This window comes from Dama dama, chromosome 7 (assembly GCF_033118175.1).
Source record: "Dama dama isolate Ldn47 chromosome 7, ASM3311817v1, whole genome shotgun sequence".
NCBI classification, from domain to species: Eukaryota; Metazoa; Chordata; class Mammalia; order Artiodactyla; family Cervidae; genus Dama; species Dama dama.
In genome coordinates, this window is record NC_083687.1 from 30,227,596 (window position 1) to 30,245,106 (window position 17,511).

The following is a 17,511-nucleotide window of genomic DNA, read 5'->3' on the forward strand; positions in this document are numbered from 1 at the left end:
GTCCGAGAGCAGCCAGTTCAAGCATCTGAGTTGCTGCATCAGCACTGGCCTCACAAGGGCCACCTCTCATGTACCCAGGCCTCCTCTGAGTTCTGCATGGCCACGTGCTCCTTCCCGGCTTTCACCTTTCCTACTCTAGTGCTGACAGCCTCCCCTAAACACCTGTCCTGGCTGTCGTGCCCCTTGAGGACTCATCCTTCGGTCACCTTGTCCACACTGCCAGATGTGTGGTGTTCTAGATACTAAGTTGCCTTGAGCTCAGAAAAGGGGATGATTACCCAGAACTTGATTATTTGGCAGGATCATGTAAGGGAGGACCTTGAGAAATAGTAAGGATCTGTCCACATCCTACAGATGAGGGAGAATGCCCAGGGCGCTGGGGTCAGAAAAGAAGGGCCACTGTCGTAGGAACAGTCCTCTCCAGGCTGGGTGACCATGGGCAGGTCAGGGTCTCTGTTTCCTCATTGGGAAGGTGTGCAGAAGAATCAGGAATTTTTTAAAACATTCCTACAGTGCTCATTATGAACCACATTAGTGCATGATTTGTAGGTGACAAAGACTGTCATGAATACAAACATTTTATTTTGTTAATGAAATTTCATTTTTCAGACTTTGGGTTAGCCATACACCGTACTGGGTTAGGCTCCCCTTTCTGGAGAAGTGCATTCTTTTGTCCAGATTTAGGTGCATTACAACAGTATATATATTGAGGGAACAAACAAAACTTCTGCCCGTGGATGGAAGTTACTTTGAGCATCTTAAGTATCTGTAGTGAAATTAGCATCATACACTTGAAATGCAAAATTTTGGTGTTCATCTTATACATTCCACTCTGTTTTACATATCATCTCATCTAGTGAACCGAACAACTGAAGTGCAAAGTGTAAGTTGTACATGAAATACATGTAACTAAAAAAAAAAAAAAAAGCACTTACTTTATAAATACTTACCTAAAATCTTAATAACCTTGTGAGGTAGGTGCTTTTTATCACCTTGATGTTACAAATGAGGAAACAGGTACCAAGAGGCTAAGTCCAAGGTCACTCCATTAGTCATGGACTTGAAGTCTGTTCTCATTGTTTTACAAAGGACCTTATTGTGGAGAATACTTTTAACATGTAACATCTTACTTGGCATAAGACCTTGATTTTTTCCCCCTCAAATTCCAAGATCCTTTCTCTCTAATCTGGCTAGATACGTACCCGATGGTACCTCTGTGACTATCTTCATACCAAATCTTAACTTTCAGTATAAACCTTGTAACTAAGGTCCAGTAGTATTTTTGGCCAAAACCTAACTTCCCAAAGTTAAGACGTCCCACCTCAGGAAGCCATAAGAGGGTTCTTCACGTCCCCCTGGGAACTGGATGCACCTGTTTCCTCTCCAATTTGCACACCTGGCTCTATCCATCTGTCTGTCCTTTCCACCCCGTCTCTCAACATTAGGATGTGAGATGTATTACCTCATCCCCACAAGGAAGTTTCTGGGGCCTGTCCTGTAAGTCTCTATAGTCCACTTCACCCATCAATCACTGAAATGACCACCAACCAACAACTTGCCACTTGGGTTTTACTTTCCAAACCCGTCTCTCCAATCTAACACTAAAAAGTGGCCATACCAACCACGTTCTTTCATTAACTCCCGAAACAGTTCTTTTGTCCTTAGACCCGCTCTTTTTCATACATTTCAAAAATAGCTCCCTGCTCATGGTTAAAATCCTTACTATTTCTCATGGTCCTCCCTCAGGTGATCCTGCCACAAAACCAAGTTCTGGGTAACCTTTCTCTTCTATGAGCTCAAGGCCACTTAGAATCTAGAACTGCACATTTGGCAACTGTATCAATGCTATACACTCATGTCTTCTAAGTCTTCTCTGTCTAGATTACTCATGTAGGCAGACCATGTCTGCTCCCTTCCCCTATACCCCACAGTGCTACACAGTAACTCTTCGGGGACTGACACTCTGGTCCCTGACCCCAGGATGGAGCTTGGATAGTGAGAAACCCGAGTGTCCTCGTCCTAGCTAGAAGGGACGACTCCCTTTCCCTTGTACTCATCTGAAGGGCTGGAGGAAGGGAGAGGCTCCTCAAACAGCGAGCACCACCTAAAGTGAGGTAAGACTGCAAGTGACACCCACCTGCCTGGTGGGGAAGAGAGGCTGCCACCCACTGCCAGAAAACCCAACACAGCCAATCGCGACTGGGAAGAGTTCCAGCTCCCACGAGCCTCCAAACAGCAACAAGGCAGCGGCAACTCCTTTCCTTTATTTCTCCCCCTTGTAAAGGGCGATTCGAGTTCAGCAGCATTCCTCTCCTGTCCCCGAGTCCCCCATCAGACCAGATACTGCAGGCACCAGATCCTGGGTGGCAGGAGCCGCAGCAGCTGTTGGAATCCATTAGGTCAGCACTGAACCCACCAGAGGAGGGCAGCACCAGTCAGACCAGGCGGCAGCTGCACCCGAAGCTCGGGGCGGCCCAGAGGCAGGCTTCCCAGCGAGGACAGACGCTCAGACAACTGGCTGCTGAGCCTGGCTGGATGGAACCCCATGATGACAAACGTCACCTCTGCCTGTACAGAGTGACTTCAAGGACAAGGCCCACTCAGTTTTATCTCAAGAGAAGCAGAACAGACGAGTCTTTCAGAGAAAAGGAAGCAATCAAATATCCTGGTCACATCAAGGCCACGCTCCGCCTTCACACGCCCGAGCAGCTGCCACGCCGGCTGTAGACCAGAGCAAGCTTCCGAGTGGAGAGGAGACGGGGGATGTCTGGGAAGGAAAGCTCACTCTCGGGGCCGGCTGACCATGACTTCTCCCAGGGCCTCCAACACCTCCCGCTTGTAGTCTTCGAAGTCACCATCGATCTGGCTAACACTCTGCTCCTCCACCACCCACAGCTGGCAGTTGGTTTCTGTGATGAGTCGGGCATCGTGGCTGACGACGATCACAGCTTCGAGGCAAGACAGTGAAAATGGAGGACAGGCAGAAAGAAGAGGGGAATCAAAACCTGCGAGGAGGGTGCCCAGCCCTAGGACACCTACAGTCCCATCCCCAAGGGGGATGGCAGGAGGAGGGCAGGCCCGAGCTGACTCACCACCCTTGTATTCGTTGATGGCCTCTCCTAGAGCGTCGATAGACTCGATGTCCAAGTTATTGGTGGGTTCGTCCTACAGGAAGGAGGCGTCCCAAAACTGACTGTTAACGACCTCTACCTTTCCTGGTGTCACCCCCGCCCTGGCCCTGCAGCCCCATTTACTAACCAAGATGAGGACGTCAGGCTCCCGACAGGCCAGCTCTGCAAACACAACTCGGGCTTTCTGTCCACCTGGAGCGAAGGGGAAGGAGAACCACTGCACATTCCACCACCAGACATGTCTGCAGGTGAGCCCTGAATGCCTGTGGGTGCATGCTAGTGCGCTGAGGTCCCCAAGTCCTGGTTCCTCTTCCCTCCCGCCTCGAGGCGTAGTGTGCAGCAGGGAATTTTGAGGGGGATGCCTGCCCGGGCCCCCGTACCAGAGAGCTTGCAGATCTGGATGGTGTGGGCGTGGCTCTCCAGGCCGAAGCGGCCCAGGCACTTGCGCGCGTCCTGGTAGGGCAGATTGAAGCCCCGCTGCAGGTACTCGGTGGGCGTCTCCTCCATGCGCAGCTGCTCTGCATACTGCTGGTTGAAGAAGCCAATTTTCTGCCCAAGAGGAGAAGAAGGTGGTCAATGAAAGTAAGACTTCCTCTGTTGGCCTCTTACTACCTGATTCCCAAAGCCACTTACCAGCCGGTGGTTCTTCCTCATTTCACCCCGAGTCTGCAAGGAAAAAGCAAGGTGGGGGGGAAATAAGTGGGGGCGGGAAGGAGCCACAGCTCCACCTCCCAACTCTTTGAAGGGAAATGAACACCAGAACTGGACCGGGAACAAGCCAATGCAAGAAAGGTAACACAGGTGTGCTCCCTAACATGACCACGGCAGGCCAGGAAATCAGAAGCAAGAGGAAAAGTGAGGAGGTAAGTGGAAATTCAGAACCAGGAGCAGGCTGACCACGAGCAGAAAAACCCCATCCCCACCTTCCAGTCAGAATTTTTCAGGGTTCCACCTCAGATGGGAATGAGTTTGTGGGAGGATCTAGGACACCTTTCTAAAGATCTACTCTGTGGGTGTGAGGCAATGTGCCTTCTCCACACTTGCTTGGAGGGCAGACAGATGGTTACAACCACCTAGTACTACATATACCACAAAAGTCCCTGAAGCAATTCTAGGGAATTTACCTTAAGAAAAAACTAAATTCACGAACAAGTACAGTAACACTCTTTACCAGAGTATTGCCCTTTAGTGAAAAATCAGAAACATTCTAAACAACAGACATCAAATAAATTATAATAGATCCATGAGAAAAAAGCATATAAGATTACAGGCACAAAAAAATGCTCAATATACATTGTCTGAAAAAAAGCTAGCTACAAAACAATTCACAGGATAACCCACTTTTGTTAAGAAAAATAATTATATACATGCTTGTAAGGAAAAAAAAAGGAAAATGATCCGTTAAAATTAATACAGGTTTAAAAAAATAATAATACAGGTTATCTCCAGATTTTTCTCTGGCTTATGCAATTTTTTTTTCATCTGTCCCTTGCTTAGTTCCCCGATCAGGGATCTAACCCAGGCTCATGCCAGTAAAAGCCCCGAGTTCTAACTACTGGACTGCCAGGAATTCCCTGGTTCACACAATTTCTAACGATCCTACAATGGGCATATATTTCTTATATAACCAGAACACACAAGCAGGGTGGGGGAGGCATGCCCTTCATCTGGGCCCACTTCTCCAGGTCCGTCTCCCTGACTGATCTAAACTGTCCTCCTCTACAGCACCTCTTAAGCAAATGAACCATCCATGACAAGTTCTGTATTTAACTCTCCACAGCAGAGAGGGCTCCCCAGTTGGAGCCTCCAGGGAACAGCCGTGTGCTCATGACTCCACTCACCCGTCATCACACCCCTCCCTGACTCCTGGACTCACCGGTGTCAGCTTGCCTGTCAGCAGCAGCAGCAGGGTGCTCTTCCCCACGCCGTTAGGGCCCACAATGCAGACTGCCAGAGGGAAGACAGAGGTCAGAGGTGAGGTCCCCAGAAACTCCCCCGGGCTCCTGCTCCATGGCCTGAGTCCCACCCCGAACTCTGCACCGAGCTCTCCCCCCAACTCACTCCTTGAGTCCATGTCGATGCCAAAATCCAGATTCTTAAAGAGTGGTTTCTGCCCCTCATAGCCAAAGGTCACACCTGAGAAGGTAGGAAAAGCAGCACTTTACTTTCTCTTCAGAGTCCCCCGAGCGCAGCTGAGAGCCCTGGCGGGGCGGGAAGGCAGGGCCGCGGCCGCTCACCGTGCAGGCCCAGCACCGGAGGGCTGAGCGGCGGCGGGTCGGGGAACGTGAAGCGCACGGTGTACTCCCTGGGGCGCTTCAGCAGCTCGGGGGCCTCCTGCGACTCCTCATCCTGGTTTTTCCGCCGGCACTTCTGCTGCTTTCGAGTCAAGGCTTCCTTGGTTTGCTTCTCCTGAGGAGGAAGGGAGACATCCAAGCCTGGATGGGAGGCCTTGAATGGCAGGCAGTGTCTGAGTCCCCCTCCTTCTCCCGAGAAGATCCCTGCCCGGGAAGAGCCAGCGCTCACCGCCTGCTTGGTGGACTTGCCACCGGCCTTTAGCTCCTTCAGCTTTTTCTCCTGCTTCTCATATTGCTTCAGCAGTTCCTTCTGCTTTTGCTGATACATCTTCTTGAAGGTCACTGGGGCAAGGGGGTGGGAGGTCATCAATGGTTGTCCCTGTCCCCAGCAGGATGGGGGAGGGTGGGGGCAGGGGTCACGTCCAGAATTCTGAAGTACTCAGAATTATCACCACGTCCCGATGTCCCTCCCTCCCAGGCCTTTCTCCAGGAACTATCCCTTTCCTCACCCCCAAACGTCCCACGTACTGTAATTGCCCCTGTAGTAGTGAAGCCGCTGGGCATCGAGATGGATGATGTCAGTACAAACGTCATCCAGGAAGCCCTGGTCGTGGGAGACGATGAGCAGCGTCTTCCGCCAGCCCTGGAGATAGCTGGGTTTTAAAGAGTGTGGAAATGTCACAATCTCCAGGTTAGAGTGCAGACAGGGGCCAGAAGCGAAAAGAGGGAGGCTGGGGTGAGAGCTGTCAGGGGCAAGGTGGAGACCAGCGATACAAGGCTATAACCCAGGCCACTCACTTGTTGAGCCAGATGACAGCGTTGAGGTCCAGGTGGTTGGTGGGCTCATCCAACATCAGCAGCGTGGGCTCCATGAACAGCGCCCTAGAGGGTGGGCAGAAGAAGGAGGGTCAGTAGGAGGAAGACCCTTGCTCAGACAACCCACAGAAGCCTCTGGTAAGTGGAGCCTGAGACCATGAACACTCCTTCCCAACCTCTCCTGAGAGAGTTCCCGAGCAGGAGACAGATGAGAACACACCCCCAGACAGGGAGAGAAGCCCCAGAGTCTGACAAGTCAGACAGTACGGGAGGGACAAGAGAGCCTTGGAAGAACAGGAAGGGAAGGGTGGGCGGAGGCCAGGAGGGCAGGGGGTGGGAGCCCACCTGGCCAAGGAGACACGCATGCGCCAGCCCCCCGAGAACTTCTGTGTGGGTCGATTCTGCATCTCAGGGTCAAAGCCCAGACCGGCCAGGATCCGGCGGGCTTTGGCCTCTGCAGCGGCAGCCCCGGTGGCCCGCAGTTCCTCATACACCTGGAAGGAGGGAGAAGAGGACACATGCTGGGGGGTCCCGGGAGCCCCTGGTCCTAGCCCACATCCCCGGCGCCATCTCTACCTTCTCGAGCCTCTCGGCAGCCGCGTCGTCGCCCTGCTCCAGCTGCGCCTGAAGCCGCCGCTCCTCCTCCAGCAGCTTCAAGCGCTTGGTGTCCGCGCGAAGGACAGCCTGCACGGCTGGCGTCTCATCAGCCACCACCTCTGGGGGCCGGGGAGCAGTCAGGGTGTGCCCAGGGCCAAGGCTCCTGCTCCCTCTTCCCTGCAGCTCCGTTTCTGGAGTGCCTGACCCTGCCCAGCTCTCTGTACTTGTTCCAGCCTCTCACCGCACCCCACCACTTCTGTGGCACCCATTTCCCAGTCCCCAGTCTCTCCCCACAAAACCCTTCCAACTCCACAACCACGGGCTCTTCTGCTCCTGGCTGGCTCACACACCCCAGTGGAGCCCCCCGCAAGCCCGTCTCCCCCTCCCCACCGGCCCCTCTGCCACCAGCAGCCTCACCCTGCTCGCAGAGCAGCACGTCAATGTTGGGGGGGATGCTCAGGGCTCGGTTGGCTATGTGCTTGAGCAGAGTCGTCTTGCCCTTGCTGGGGAATGAGAGCTCTGAGGACCAGGCCGCCTCCGAGAACAAGTTTCTTCTTCTCCCTCCGGCCCCTCCCCTCTCACACTCCAGCCCCTCCTCTCCTCACCCATTGGGTCCCACCAGCCCGTAGCGGCGGCCGGCGACGATGTACAGGTCTGCGTTGACGAACAGCTCCTTGCCGTGGGCCGAGATGCTGAACTTCTCCAGCTGCGGTGGTCAGGAAAGAGTAAGCATGTGAGAACGCCCTTCCGTATGTCTAGGAGCTGCACCTTTTTCTCTGCGGGGAAGCGCCCTCCCCCACCATGCTGGCCCCCTCCCCATCCACTGCCTCTAATCGGAGTCCACACCCTAAGAGCGACCAGCCTGTCCCAACCTGCTTCCCTGCAAAGCTGGCCTCCTATGCTGGTTCTTCTAACTTCTTGCACAGGCTGGGAGAATTCAAGATGTGGAGAACGCCTCCCAGCTTTCTTCCCAGTGGACCACCCTCTCCTACCCACTTCCTCAGTCACCGTGGCCTCTCAGGGGAAGGGTAGAAGCGGCACGTCCCTGGCTGAGCTGGTAGGAGGGGCCCCCTCAGACCTTACCTTGATGTCAGAGGCATTTTCTAGCATGGCCTGGCGGGAAGACACCTCTGCTTGTGACACGGAGAAGTCATTTTCAGCAGCATTGGCTGCTTTTAACGAAGCCACCTGGCGCTCATACTCCATCTGAGAAGGAAGGAAAGCTCACATTTGAGGCCATTGCCTGCCACTTTCCTGTTGCCACAATACAGTCCCATGTCACCACACACCATGACACTGTGCTCACAGAACACAACTGTTTCCTTACTCCAGCTGTTGTACTCAACCCAACACCCAAAGCTCTCCCTTCACATGTCCCCTACTTGCAGCATTAAAACAAAAATTTCTCCCGCCTTTGACTACTAAGACCCCAAGGTCTTACTTGTTTCTTGAGTTTCTTCTTCTCCTTCTTGCTAAGGTGAGCATAGGGGTCATCAGCCTTGGACTCCCCTTCTTCCTCCTCCTCTTCTCCTTCCTCTGAGCCCTGTGAGAACCAGGCGATGGTAAAAATAAGGGACCCCTTAGAGAACTTCATGTCATCCACTCCCAGCTCCACAGTCGGCTCTGTCTCTCTCCCAGAATACTGAAATATCTTGGCAGTGCTCACATTCTCATACCCACTCTGGTCTCCTTGTAGCCCTTGTATCCATTTGTTCCACCAAGAAGGTACCTACGTATGTATGTATGAATTGTAAAGATTTATATGTACCTATACCTCTGTAACTGTCAATACAATGGAACTGAAGGTAGAAAAGGAACAGATTCTCTTCCTCACGTATCAAACGACTTTCTCTGCAAGTAAACATGCAAAGCAGAAGTCCAGAAGCCCTGTGTATAGCCACTGAGGAATCCAACAGAATGAGAACTAGCAGGTGCTGGTGGTACAGGGGAGCTCAGAGGTCACTCGATGACACAGATGAGAAAAGTGAGGTCTTAAGAGGTGGCAAGACGTACTCAAGCTCACACAGCGGGTGGCAGAGCCAGAACCTGGGCTCAGGGTGCCGCCCGTGTCCCTTCCTCTTCTGGACCAACAGGTGCAAATCAGGGCCCTTGAACTAAGAATGGCTCTTACATTTTCAAAGAGTCTTTTCAAAAACAGAAAAGAAAAATATGTATCAGAGACTGTATGTGGTCTGCAAGTCCAAAGTATTTACTAGGAGGTCCTTTACAGAAGTTTGCCAACCCCTGCTCTGAGGAGTAAGCGCGTCCCAGGTCGCAGCCCATGTCCTGCCCCCGGCCCAAGGGCCACCAAGCCTGAGCCCCTCAGCCCACGTTCCCCGTACACACACACACACACCTGTTCTGCCTTCTTGGCCTTCTCCTTCCCTTGTTTGGGTGGTTCCTTTTCTTTTGTTGCTTCCTCTTCATCCTCCTCCTCCTCCTCCTCACTCTCCAGAGCAGCAAATTTATTTTGAGGCTACAGAGAAAAGCCAGCAGGTCGGATGCAATGCTCTGATTCTTGAGACCAGTCCACCTCCCGCCAATGTTCCCTCACCTTGGCCTTCCCCTTTGACTTCTCCTCCTTTGTCTTTTTGCCCTTCAACCCTGGCTGTTGTTCCTGAGATACAGCCTGGAGAAGACACACACAGACATACAAATTAATTTGCTGTACTGTAGCTTGACAAGAAGTTCTAGGTAGTCCAGGAGTAGCAGTTAACTATACTATGTCTGACAGGGAGAAAATGAGAACCAGAAATATCCTGGCCTCCAGCAGGAGACAGTGAAGAGACGAGTAGAGAATAACAGCGAAGCTAAGAGACTGCGAGTTAGGCAAATGAGCCATGTGGATGGGATGGCCCTAACACTGGAGGGCTTCCTCCAGAGGGCAAATCTTGAGAAGAGATAATGGTCGTGGGCTTGGAGAAGGCCTTCTAAGAAGAAGAGAAGGCATAAAGAATAAAGGCTTCAGGCTTCCCTGGTGGCTCAGTGATAAAGAATAAAGGCTTCAGCACACAGTCAGGCTGGATTCAAACATGTGATGAGGCTGATCGGTATACAAGGCAAGTCCCAAGTAATCCTGCAGAGGGGTCCTGGTGGAAGGGCAAAGACTTGAAGGTCTTTGGTTTAGATTTTGAGTTTGAAAACAACAGAATTGCTGTAAATTTCCGAGCGATAAAGAGTACTTTTTAAAAAGCTGATATTGACAGGATAGCTGACAGTATAAGCAAGACTGGCCTGGCCTAGAAGAGCTGGTTGAAAAGCAGGAAAAGCAGCCAGGGAATCACCACAATGGAGCCAGAGATGCCACATGGAGTGAGAGGGACCGGCAGAGCCATCACTATCACCTTATTGATCCGATTCTTCTCTGGCTTGGCCGGCTTAGGAGGATGTTTTTCCTCCTCCTCCTCATCTTCACTCTGATCCTGAATCAGGGCTGCAAAAACATTACCACCCTGGAGAGTGAAAGGGCAGAAGTCAGTAGGATGATCAAGGCTGCACCCCTGGGGTCTCTGTCTACCACCGAGACAGATGGCTTACCTTGGTTTTCTTCCCTCCTCTGGGTACTGGGGCGGGTACTGAAATGACAAGAGGAGAAGGTGAGCTAGGAAAGAGAATTACCATGTCCGCTCCTCAATCTAATCCAACTCCAAGATCAAGGAATGAGGCACCTGACTCTTCCTGACTCAAGGGTTCCAGGTACCCATCTCCCCTCGGCATATTTACCCTCGTCCTCCTCATCGCTGGCTGGTACTGAGAGCTTCTTAAGACGCTCCATGAGCTCCTTCTCCTCTCCATCATCATCCACATCCTTTTTCCGCCTCCCTTTACGGGTGTCTCGCTTCTTTTTTTGCTGCTGAAAATCAAACAGGGTGAGAGAATGAAGCCTGGGCCGCTGCTGTATCTCTGCCCCAGAGAGTGCTCCCCGTCAGCTGAGTGAACCAGTGCGGGCTGTGGAGGGCTGGCGGACCGAAGATGCCTTCACGGAGTGGTGGGTCTGCTGACACTGTACCTGCTGCTGCTGCTGCTGCTGCTGCTCCTTCTCCTTGAGCACTTTCTCTTCTTCCCCAGCCTGTTTGTCTTCTACTGCCAGCTCCTCGAAGAACTACAACAGGAGTTAAGATCTTGCCAAACACGGCTCAGAGACCAATCAAGCCCTTCACCACCACAAATGTACTCAGGGACCTGCCACGCACGCCATGTCACCTTGCTCCCTCTCCCGACAAGACCTCTTCCCCTCCCTCCGGCCCCCATTGATTTCACAGGGCCACCTTCTGCTCAGAAACACCCAGAGCCCTCTCTCCTCACCGTCTTTTTGGTCTTCTTGTCCTTCTTCCCTTTCTTCACCACTTTGTCTAGAAGGGTTAAGCAGATGTTGTGAATGATGATTTGCAAATTCCAAAGCCACCCTGATCTCACCTGCCAACCCTCAGTGGACTTTGCCCTCCCTCATCACTGTTTTTCTAGCTCCCTCCCTGGACACTGTCCCATGAGACAGACAATGGTGGCTGGTCTAGTGGGAGGCAGAAAAGGAGAATCCGCAAGGTGATGGTGCCAGAGGTGGGAAGTAAGACAGCTTTCAGAGATGACGCCAATGTTTTTAGCTGGCAAAATTAGCTGAGTTAGAGGGACCATGAATAACTCAGGATATACTGGGAGAGAAAGACCTTTCCCCACCTCAGTCACCTATGGGGGAGAAAAGCAGGACAAAGTATTATATGTCATTTTTGGAACCTGCAGGCCACGGAAACAGAGCCATCTGCTAAGTCAACAAACACCTGGGTCTATGCCGCACCCGCTCTGCTTGCACTTTCAGCAACAAACTGTGCTGTGTTAGGCTTAACTGGGCATCGGTCCTTCATCCTAGAGTGACCTGAGACACTGCTTAGCTCGTGTTCCCAGGGAGCAAAGTGGGAAGTCGAGAGAAGTTCACTGACAAATTCCAGCCTCTCCTTTCTGTCCATCTCCATTTCCCTGAAGACGGAGGGTTACGTCTAACTCCTTCCCACATAAGACAGGGAGGCAGCCAGCAGCCTCATGATTTCTCTCCACTCCTAGGCCTATCCACCATCACATTTGTCCCCCAACCATCCCACCGCCTACTGCTATTCGATTCTATCCAAAGGCACTCCTGCAGTTACTTAGTTTCCCCCCATCTCCAAACCAAAACAAAGCCTTCTGCTATCTACCACATTAAGTATTCTCAGACCAGAATGCCACCGAGTCCACAACAATCATTTATTCAGATGCTGAGGATCTACAGTGTCAAAAACTGGATAAAATGGAGGTCAAGCCCTATAATTTAGGGCCTCACAAACTAGAAGGCGTATCCTATTTCTTCTGCTCTTTCCCTACCCACACCGATGTTGTAGATACTGGCTTTTCCCTGCTCCTTGGTAACTCCCAGGCATGCTTATGTCTGTCTTTGCTTAATCGGTGACCTCCACCCTGAACACACTTCAAAATCTGATCCCTGTACAAGGTGACTAGTGTGATGGAACCAAAAAGATGTGGAGAAATAATAAAAGACTTTCTATATATGCTATTCTGAGGAGTCTAAACCTACAGCCACTAAAAGGGAGGACCCACTGTAGCACACAAGCCAGAATGATGCCATCAGCTCACTCTGAAGTGCCAACACTCAGAAGTGACTCAGATACTAATTTCTCTCCATGGACTGATACAACCACGCCTCCTGACCATTGGTTCAAGTGTGACAAAGTATTATCACCCAGGAGCAGGAAAAAGCTAAGTGTGGCTAAATCTACCCTGTACCCTCCACGTCTTCCCCCCACCACAACGGCTCCTCCCTTTAGTAAGGACACCACTAAAGCTGTTCTTCATTTCAAAGCCAAGTGAAGCACTTTCCAAAAACTTACACTGCCCCCACCCAATTACTGTTTCTATTCTTTTCTTCACTGAGCCTCAAAAGTGCAGTCCACACTAGGCCCCCCACCCCCCCATCTCCCATTCCTTTTTGAATACACCACAACCTGATTTGGGTGTTACCTTCTAATGAACACTACTTTTGTCAAAGCTGCCACCATCCTCTTAGTTGTTCAATTCAAAGAGGGTGGTTGTTGTGGGGTTTTTTTGTAGCCCTTATTTTGCTTGATTACTTGGCAACATTCCATGCTACTTCCCTCCTCCTCATTTTCATTCTTCTCTCCTGTTGTTCCTCAGCGTCAGGGATCCTGAAGGTCTGCCTCTGGCTGCTTGCCTTGCTCAGTCTCATCTCCTCAGCCTCCTTCCCTATCTGCCTTCCCTTAACTGTTGAAGTTCTCTTGGGTCCCCATCTTAGACCTCTTTTCACTTCAATCCACAGACACTCTCTAGGGGACTCCCCGGATCCAACACCGCAACTACACCTGTGTCTTCATTCCTAGTCTACCGCTCTCTCCAAAGCCACTGAACAAACTCTCTCCTTGCCATCTCCTCTTCAAATTCCCCAGAAATCTCCAATTTAGCACACAGCAGCTGACTTACCTCTTCCTGCTCCCCAACCCATAGCCCATTACAGCTTTCAATGAAAAGCCTATTACCCGAGGAATTATTCAAGCGAGTGTCAGCCTTAATTCTTCTCCCCTTAGTTGGCTCCCAGCTCTAGTCAATGCCCTGGCTTCTTCTCTTATCACTTCTCACAGGGATCTTTACCAGAGCCTCCTAAATGGTCTCCCTGACTCCAGTCATTTCTATGCACTTCAATGAGTCTTTCTTCTTAATGTCTTTAGGATTAAATTCCTTGGAATAGTGTATAAAGCCTTTCAGTATCTTGTCTCTCACACATCTTTTCAATACCATCACATGAGTCAATACAATACTGGGAACCAGCCAGGCTCAACTACATCCTATCTTTGCATTAACTGTACCCTCTGCTGGCTTAGAACCTTCTTCCCCTTGCTAACTCATAATGATCCTTCGAGAATGAACTCAGCTGTCACATATTCCTGGGAGGCTTTGCTGACACTCCCATCCTAACTGACTATATATTGCCCCATCTTCTCTAGTCCCACAGCATTCTCAAGCGCATTCCCTGACTAAAGCTCTGTCCCCTACACTAGACTTGCCCCTTCTCGAAAGGCAAGTCTTTTCATCCCTACATCTCCAGTTCTGTAAAATTAGTCACTGTTTACCCACTATAATTACTTGCGTCCATCTTATCTCCCTCTTGAAGTACCTTCAAGTCTGGGAGAAGGTCTTCATATCTTTTTGTCCCTTCTCCAAAGCACAGTATATACAGTGCATAATTAAAAACAAGTGACTCAACAAACATTAGCTGTTTTTAAGTAAAACTTAATCCTCCATTCCAACACCCAGTATCTACTTTCTCGCTCCACTTGAGTCAAAAAGGTATCTTATGAAAGCTGTCTTAGGCATGACTCCATGAAGGAATCAGCCTCTCTTGAGAAGCAGATGGGACCCCAGGTGAGTGCGAGTGGCGCTGGCACGGAAGAGTACGTCGAGGCACAGCTTATATATTCCTGCCGGATGTGGAATACGGTGTGACCAAGATGTCCAAAAGAAAAGAAAACAGGACTTCTCTCATTTTCTCCATCTCTTCTCCCTACCATATGCTCTTCCTGGAATAATCTTTTTTTTTTAAGTTTCTTTTTTTTAACGCGGATCCTCCTTAAAGTCATTACTGAATCTGTTACAGTATTGCTTCTGTTTTATGTGTTGGTTTGGTTTTTTGGCCAGGATGCTTGTGGAAATCTTAGCTTCCAGCGATCCCGCACCTCCTGGATCGGCAGGTCAATTCTTAACCAATGGATCAGCAGGGAAGTCCCCCATACGCTCTTCCCCGTCTCTTGCTCGGTGTTACTGAAGCTAGTGCCTGACATCCCGGCACATTTTCTTTCGCCGGCATCCCAAAAGCACTCTAGCCAGGGCAAACTCTTCCCGGCCCCACTGCACGCATGCGCAGTAGCCCCCGAAGGCCCAGTGAGAGTCGCGCCCGCCACCCTCTCCTAAGACCCGGCGCACATTTCTCTCTCTTCTCTTTTCTATCTTCTTTCTCCTCTGCCTGCCAGCCTTACCTGTGGGGCTCGTGGTCTCTCCGTCCCCGATCCACTCGGGCTCCGGCGGCTGCTGCTTGGGCGCTTTCGGCATCGCGGTGGCAGTTATGGTAACTCTGGCTGCGCCGGGTGCTATTTCCGCTTCCGGTAGCGTGGGGCCCGGAACCAGACTGGCTCTCTTTGCCTGGGCTGTCGACTCCGCCCCTGGACGGCCCACGTGCGCGCCGCACCGCCCTGTCGTGGGCGTGCCTGCGACCTGTTGGGGGCGTGGCCTGCAATGATGGGGGCGTGGCCGGCGCCCGCCCACTCGGGTCGCGACAGCAGGTTTATGGCAGTCGAGGAACCCCAATGACTCTACGACGCCGCGTGACTAAGTGACAGAACATAATCATTTCCGACTAGTATGAAAGAGTGAAGTCTTTTTTTTTTTTAATAAAAGTGAAGTTGCTCAGTCGTGTGCAACCCCTTCGATTCCATGGACTGTAGCTTACCAGACTCCTCTGTCCATGAAATTTTCCAGGCAAGAGTACTGGAGTGGGTTGCCATTTCCTTCTCCATGAAGTCATTTAAAAAAAAAACAACAACACAAAACTGAACGCTAATTTGTTGCCAGTCCCTTCTGATTGGTAAGGAGCAGAAAAGCGAAGTCCACCAACTCAGGAAGAGGCTTTGTCGGTCTAGTGTTGAGATATGTCACAAAATCCTGAGGTGTAGAGATGTAAACGAGGAACTGTAGCCTAACAAACAGGAATCGCAGTGCAGTGGGGCTTGGGTTCACTTTTTTTTTCTTGGTAACAGCTTTTCCGAGGTGCAATTGACTTACGGTAAACTTTATATATTAATACAATAGATAACCAATAAACTGAAAAGTGAATGCTAATGATAAGTTTTGACATGTATACACCCATTAAATCACCACCAAAATCAAAATCTGGGACACTTCAAATTCTACTGCTTAATAGGTGTGGGACCAAAGTGCTCCCATAGTTCTTCCAGCTCCCTTCTCTCCTTAAACTGCTACAGTCTTGCTTTTGTCCTCACCATTCCCTGGCAGGATCACCACTCTTGCCAAGGTCAATGGATTGAGGCCAGTTCTCTGTCTTTATCCTACTCACTTCTCAGCAGCACTTGATACAGATGGTCACTCCCTTCTCCTTTGGCTTTCTTCAGAGGCACTGCTCTTTCCAAGTTTCCTTTCCTGGCTACTCCCTTTTCCCTTTTCCTGGCTTCTCCTCCTTAAGTCTAAATACTGAAGTGCCTCCAGGCTCAACTGTCTTTTGTCTAAACTTATTACACATGTCTCACACAAGAGACACAGGTTCGATCCCTGCGTTGGGAAGATCCTCTTGAGGAGGAAAATGGCAACCATCTCCAGTATTCATGCCTGAAAAATGCCATGGACAGAAGCACCTGGCAAACTACAGTCCAAAGGGTCACAAAGAGTTGGATACAACTGAGCGACTAAGCATACATGCATGCACGTAACTTTAAATATCATCTGAAACTGATGAAAATCCCCAAATTTCTCTTTTTGGCTCCAAGTTTTGTCCTAAACTCATGAATCCAACTGTTTTATTTTTTTTTGAATCCAACTGTTTATTGGACATCCTCTCTGAGATCTCTTACAGCTATCTCAAATTAATATGCACAAAACTGAGCTCTTTTTTAATTTTTAAAAATAATTTTATTTATTTTGGCTGCACTGGCTCTTTGTTGCTGTGTGAGGGCTTTCTAGTTGTGGTGAGTGGGGCCCACTCTTCCTGGCTGTGCACGGGTTTCTCACTGTGACGGCTTCTCTTGCTGTGGAGCATAGGCTCTAGGCTGCGCGGGCTTCCATCGTTATGGCTCACAGGCTCTAGAGGGCAGGCTCAGTAGTTGTGGGGGCTCAGTAGTTGTGCATGGGCTTAGTTGCCCTGCAGCATGTGGGATCCTCCCGGACCAGGGAGCGAACCCCTGCATTCTCCAGCTGATTCTTGAGCACTGGACCACCAGGGAAGTCCCTGAGCTCTTACGTTTATTCCTCAAGGCTGTATCTTGTCCAGGTTTCCCCATGTCAAGAAATCACACTATCTTTCATCTACTTACTGAGGCCAAAACTAAAAGGTCATCCTTTCTCCATCCCTGATCCTCATCAGCAAGCCGTCTGCCTCAGTCATTCATTCAAAAGTATACTGAGTGCATAGTATGTGCCAGGCACTCTTTTAGACCTTTGGGATATCACTGAATAAAATGAAGATCTCTGCTTACATTTCTAGCAGAGGAGTTACTACTATGGTAAAATATACATCAAGGTAAAAAGTATCAGGAGGGTAGGTTTCAGCACTAAATAGACTTCATGAGGCCTCAGTGATGTGATATTCAAGCAAATTCTTGAAGAAAGTGAGAGCTCTGGCCACAAGGACTTCCAGAAGAGCATCCTGGTAGAAGGAACAGCTAGTGTAGTGCCTTGTAGAAGCAGTGTACTTGGCATATCTGAGAAACAAACAGCAAGGAGGCCAGGGTGGCTCTAGTGGTAGGAGTGAGCAAGGATTGTTGGAGAGGCAGATGGAAAAGGAAAGCAGGCTGTGAACTGGAAGGGGGTTTTCAGATCATTGGGTTTCTACTCTTGACTAAAATGGAAATCATTACAAGGTTCTGAGCAGAGGAGTGACCTGACTTGAC

The 17,511-nt window shown here is 50.4% G+C and overlaps 1 protein-coding gene across 2 annotated transcripts; it reads right to left on the minus strand.

Annotated features, from left to right (window-relative positions):
* Positions 1–2,243: 2,243 nt before the first annotated feature.
* On the minus strand, positions 2,244–15,029 carry ABCF1 (ATP binding cassette subfamily F member 1). Of its 2 annotated transcripts, none has more exons than XM_061147203.1 (25): positions 14,872–15,029; positions 11,144–11,190; positions 10,848–10,940; positions 10,562–10,688; positions 10,376–10,413; positions 10,183–10,290; positions 9,393–9,467; positions 9,195–9,314; positions 8,280–8,381; positions 7,922–8,044; positions 7,444–7,544; positions 7,256–7,341; positions 6,818–6,957; positions 6,587–6,735; positions 6,224–6,307; positions 5,954–6,078; positions 5,655–5,767; positions 5,369–5,540; positions 5,193–5,267; positions 5,008–5,078; positions 3,765–3,797; positions 3,512–3,680; positions 3,259–3,323; positions 3,093–3,165; positions 2,244–2,948 (listed from the first exon to the last, which is right to left on the minus strand). In XM_061147203.1, exons 1-25 carry the CDS (start codon positions 14,942–14,944, stop codon positions 2,782–2,784), a joined length of 2,529 nt encoding a protein of 842 aa, XP_061003186.1. In that variant the 5' UTR covers positions 14,945–15,029; the 3' UTR covers positions 2,244–2,781. The 2 variants fall into 2 exon arrangements, with proteins under 2 accessions (XP_061003186.1, XP_061003185.1); XM_061147202.1 differs by having other exon boundaries at positions 10,562–10,691.
* Between the last annotated feature and the right edge of the window lie 2,482 nt (positions 15,030–17,511).

Bases quoted from the DNA above. Each gene is read 5' to 3' on its own strand.
- ABCF1 (XM_061147202.1), bottom strand. From the start codon at position 14,944: ATGCCGAAAGCGCCCAAGCAGCAGCCGCCGGAGCCCGAGTGGATCGGG. The intron at 9,315-9,392 runs GTGAGGGAACAT...TTTTCTCTGTAG, and splicing joins AGTCAAAGGGGAAGGCCAAG to CCTCAAAATAAATTTGCTGC. The intron at 7,342-7,443 runs GTGAGGAGAGGA...CTCATTCCCCAG, and splicing joins GGGCTGGTGGGACCCAATGG to CAAGGGCAAGACGACTCTGC.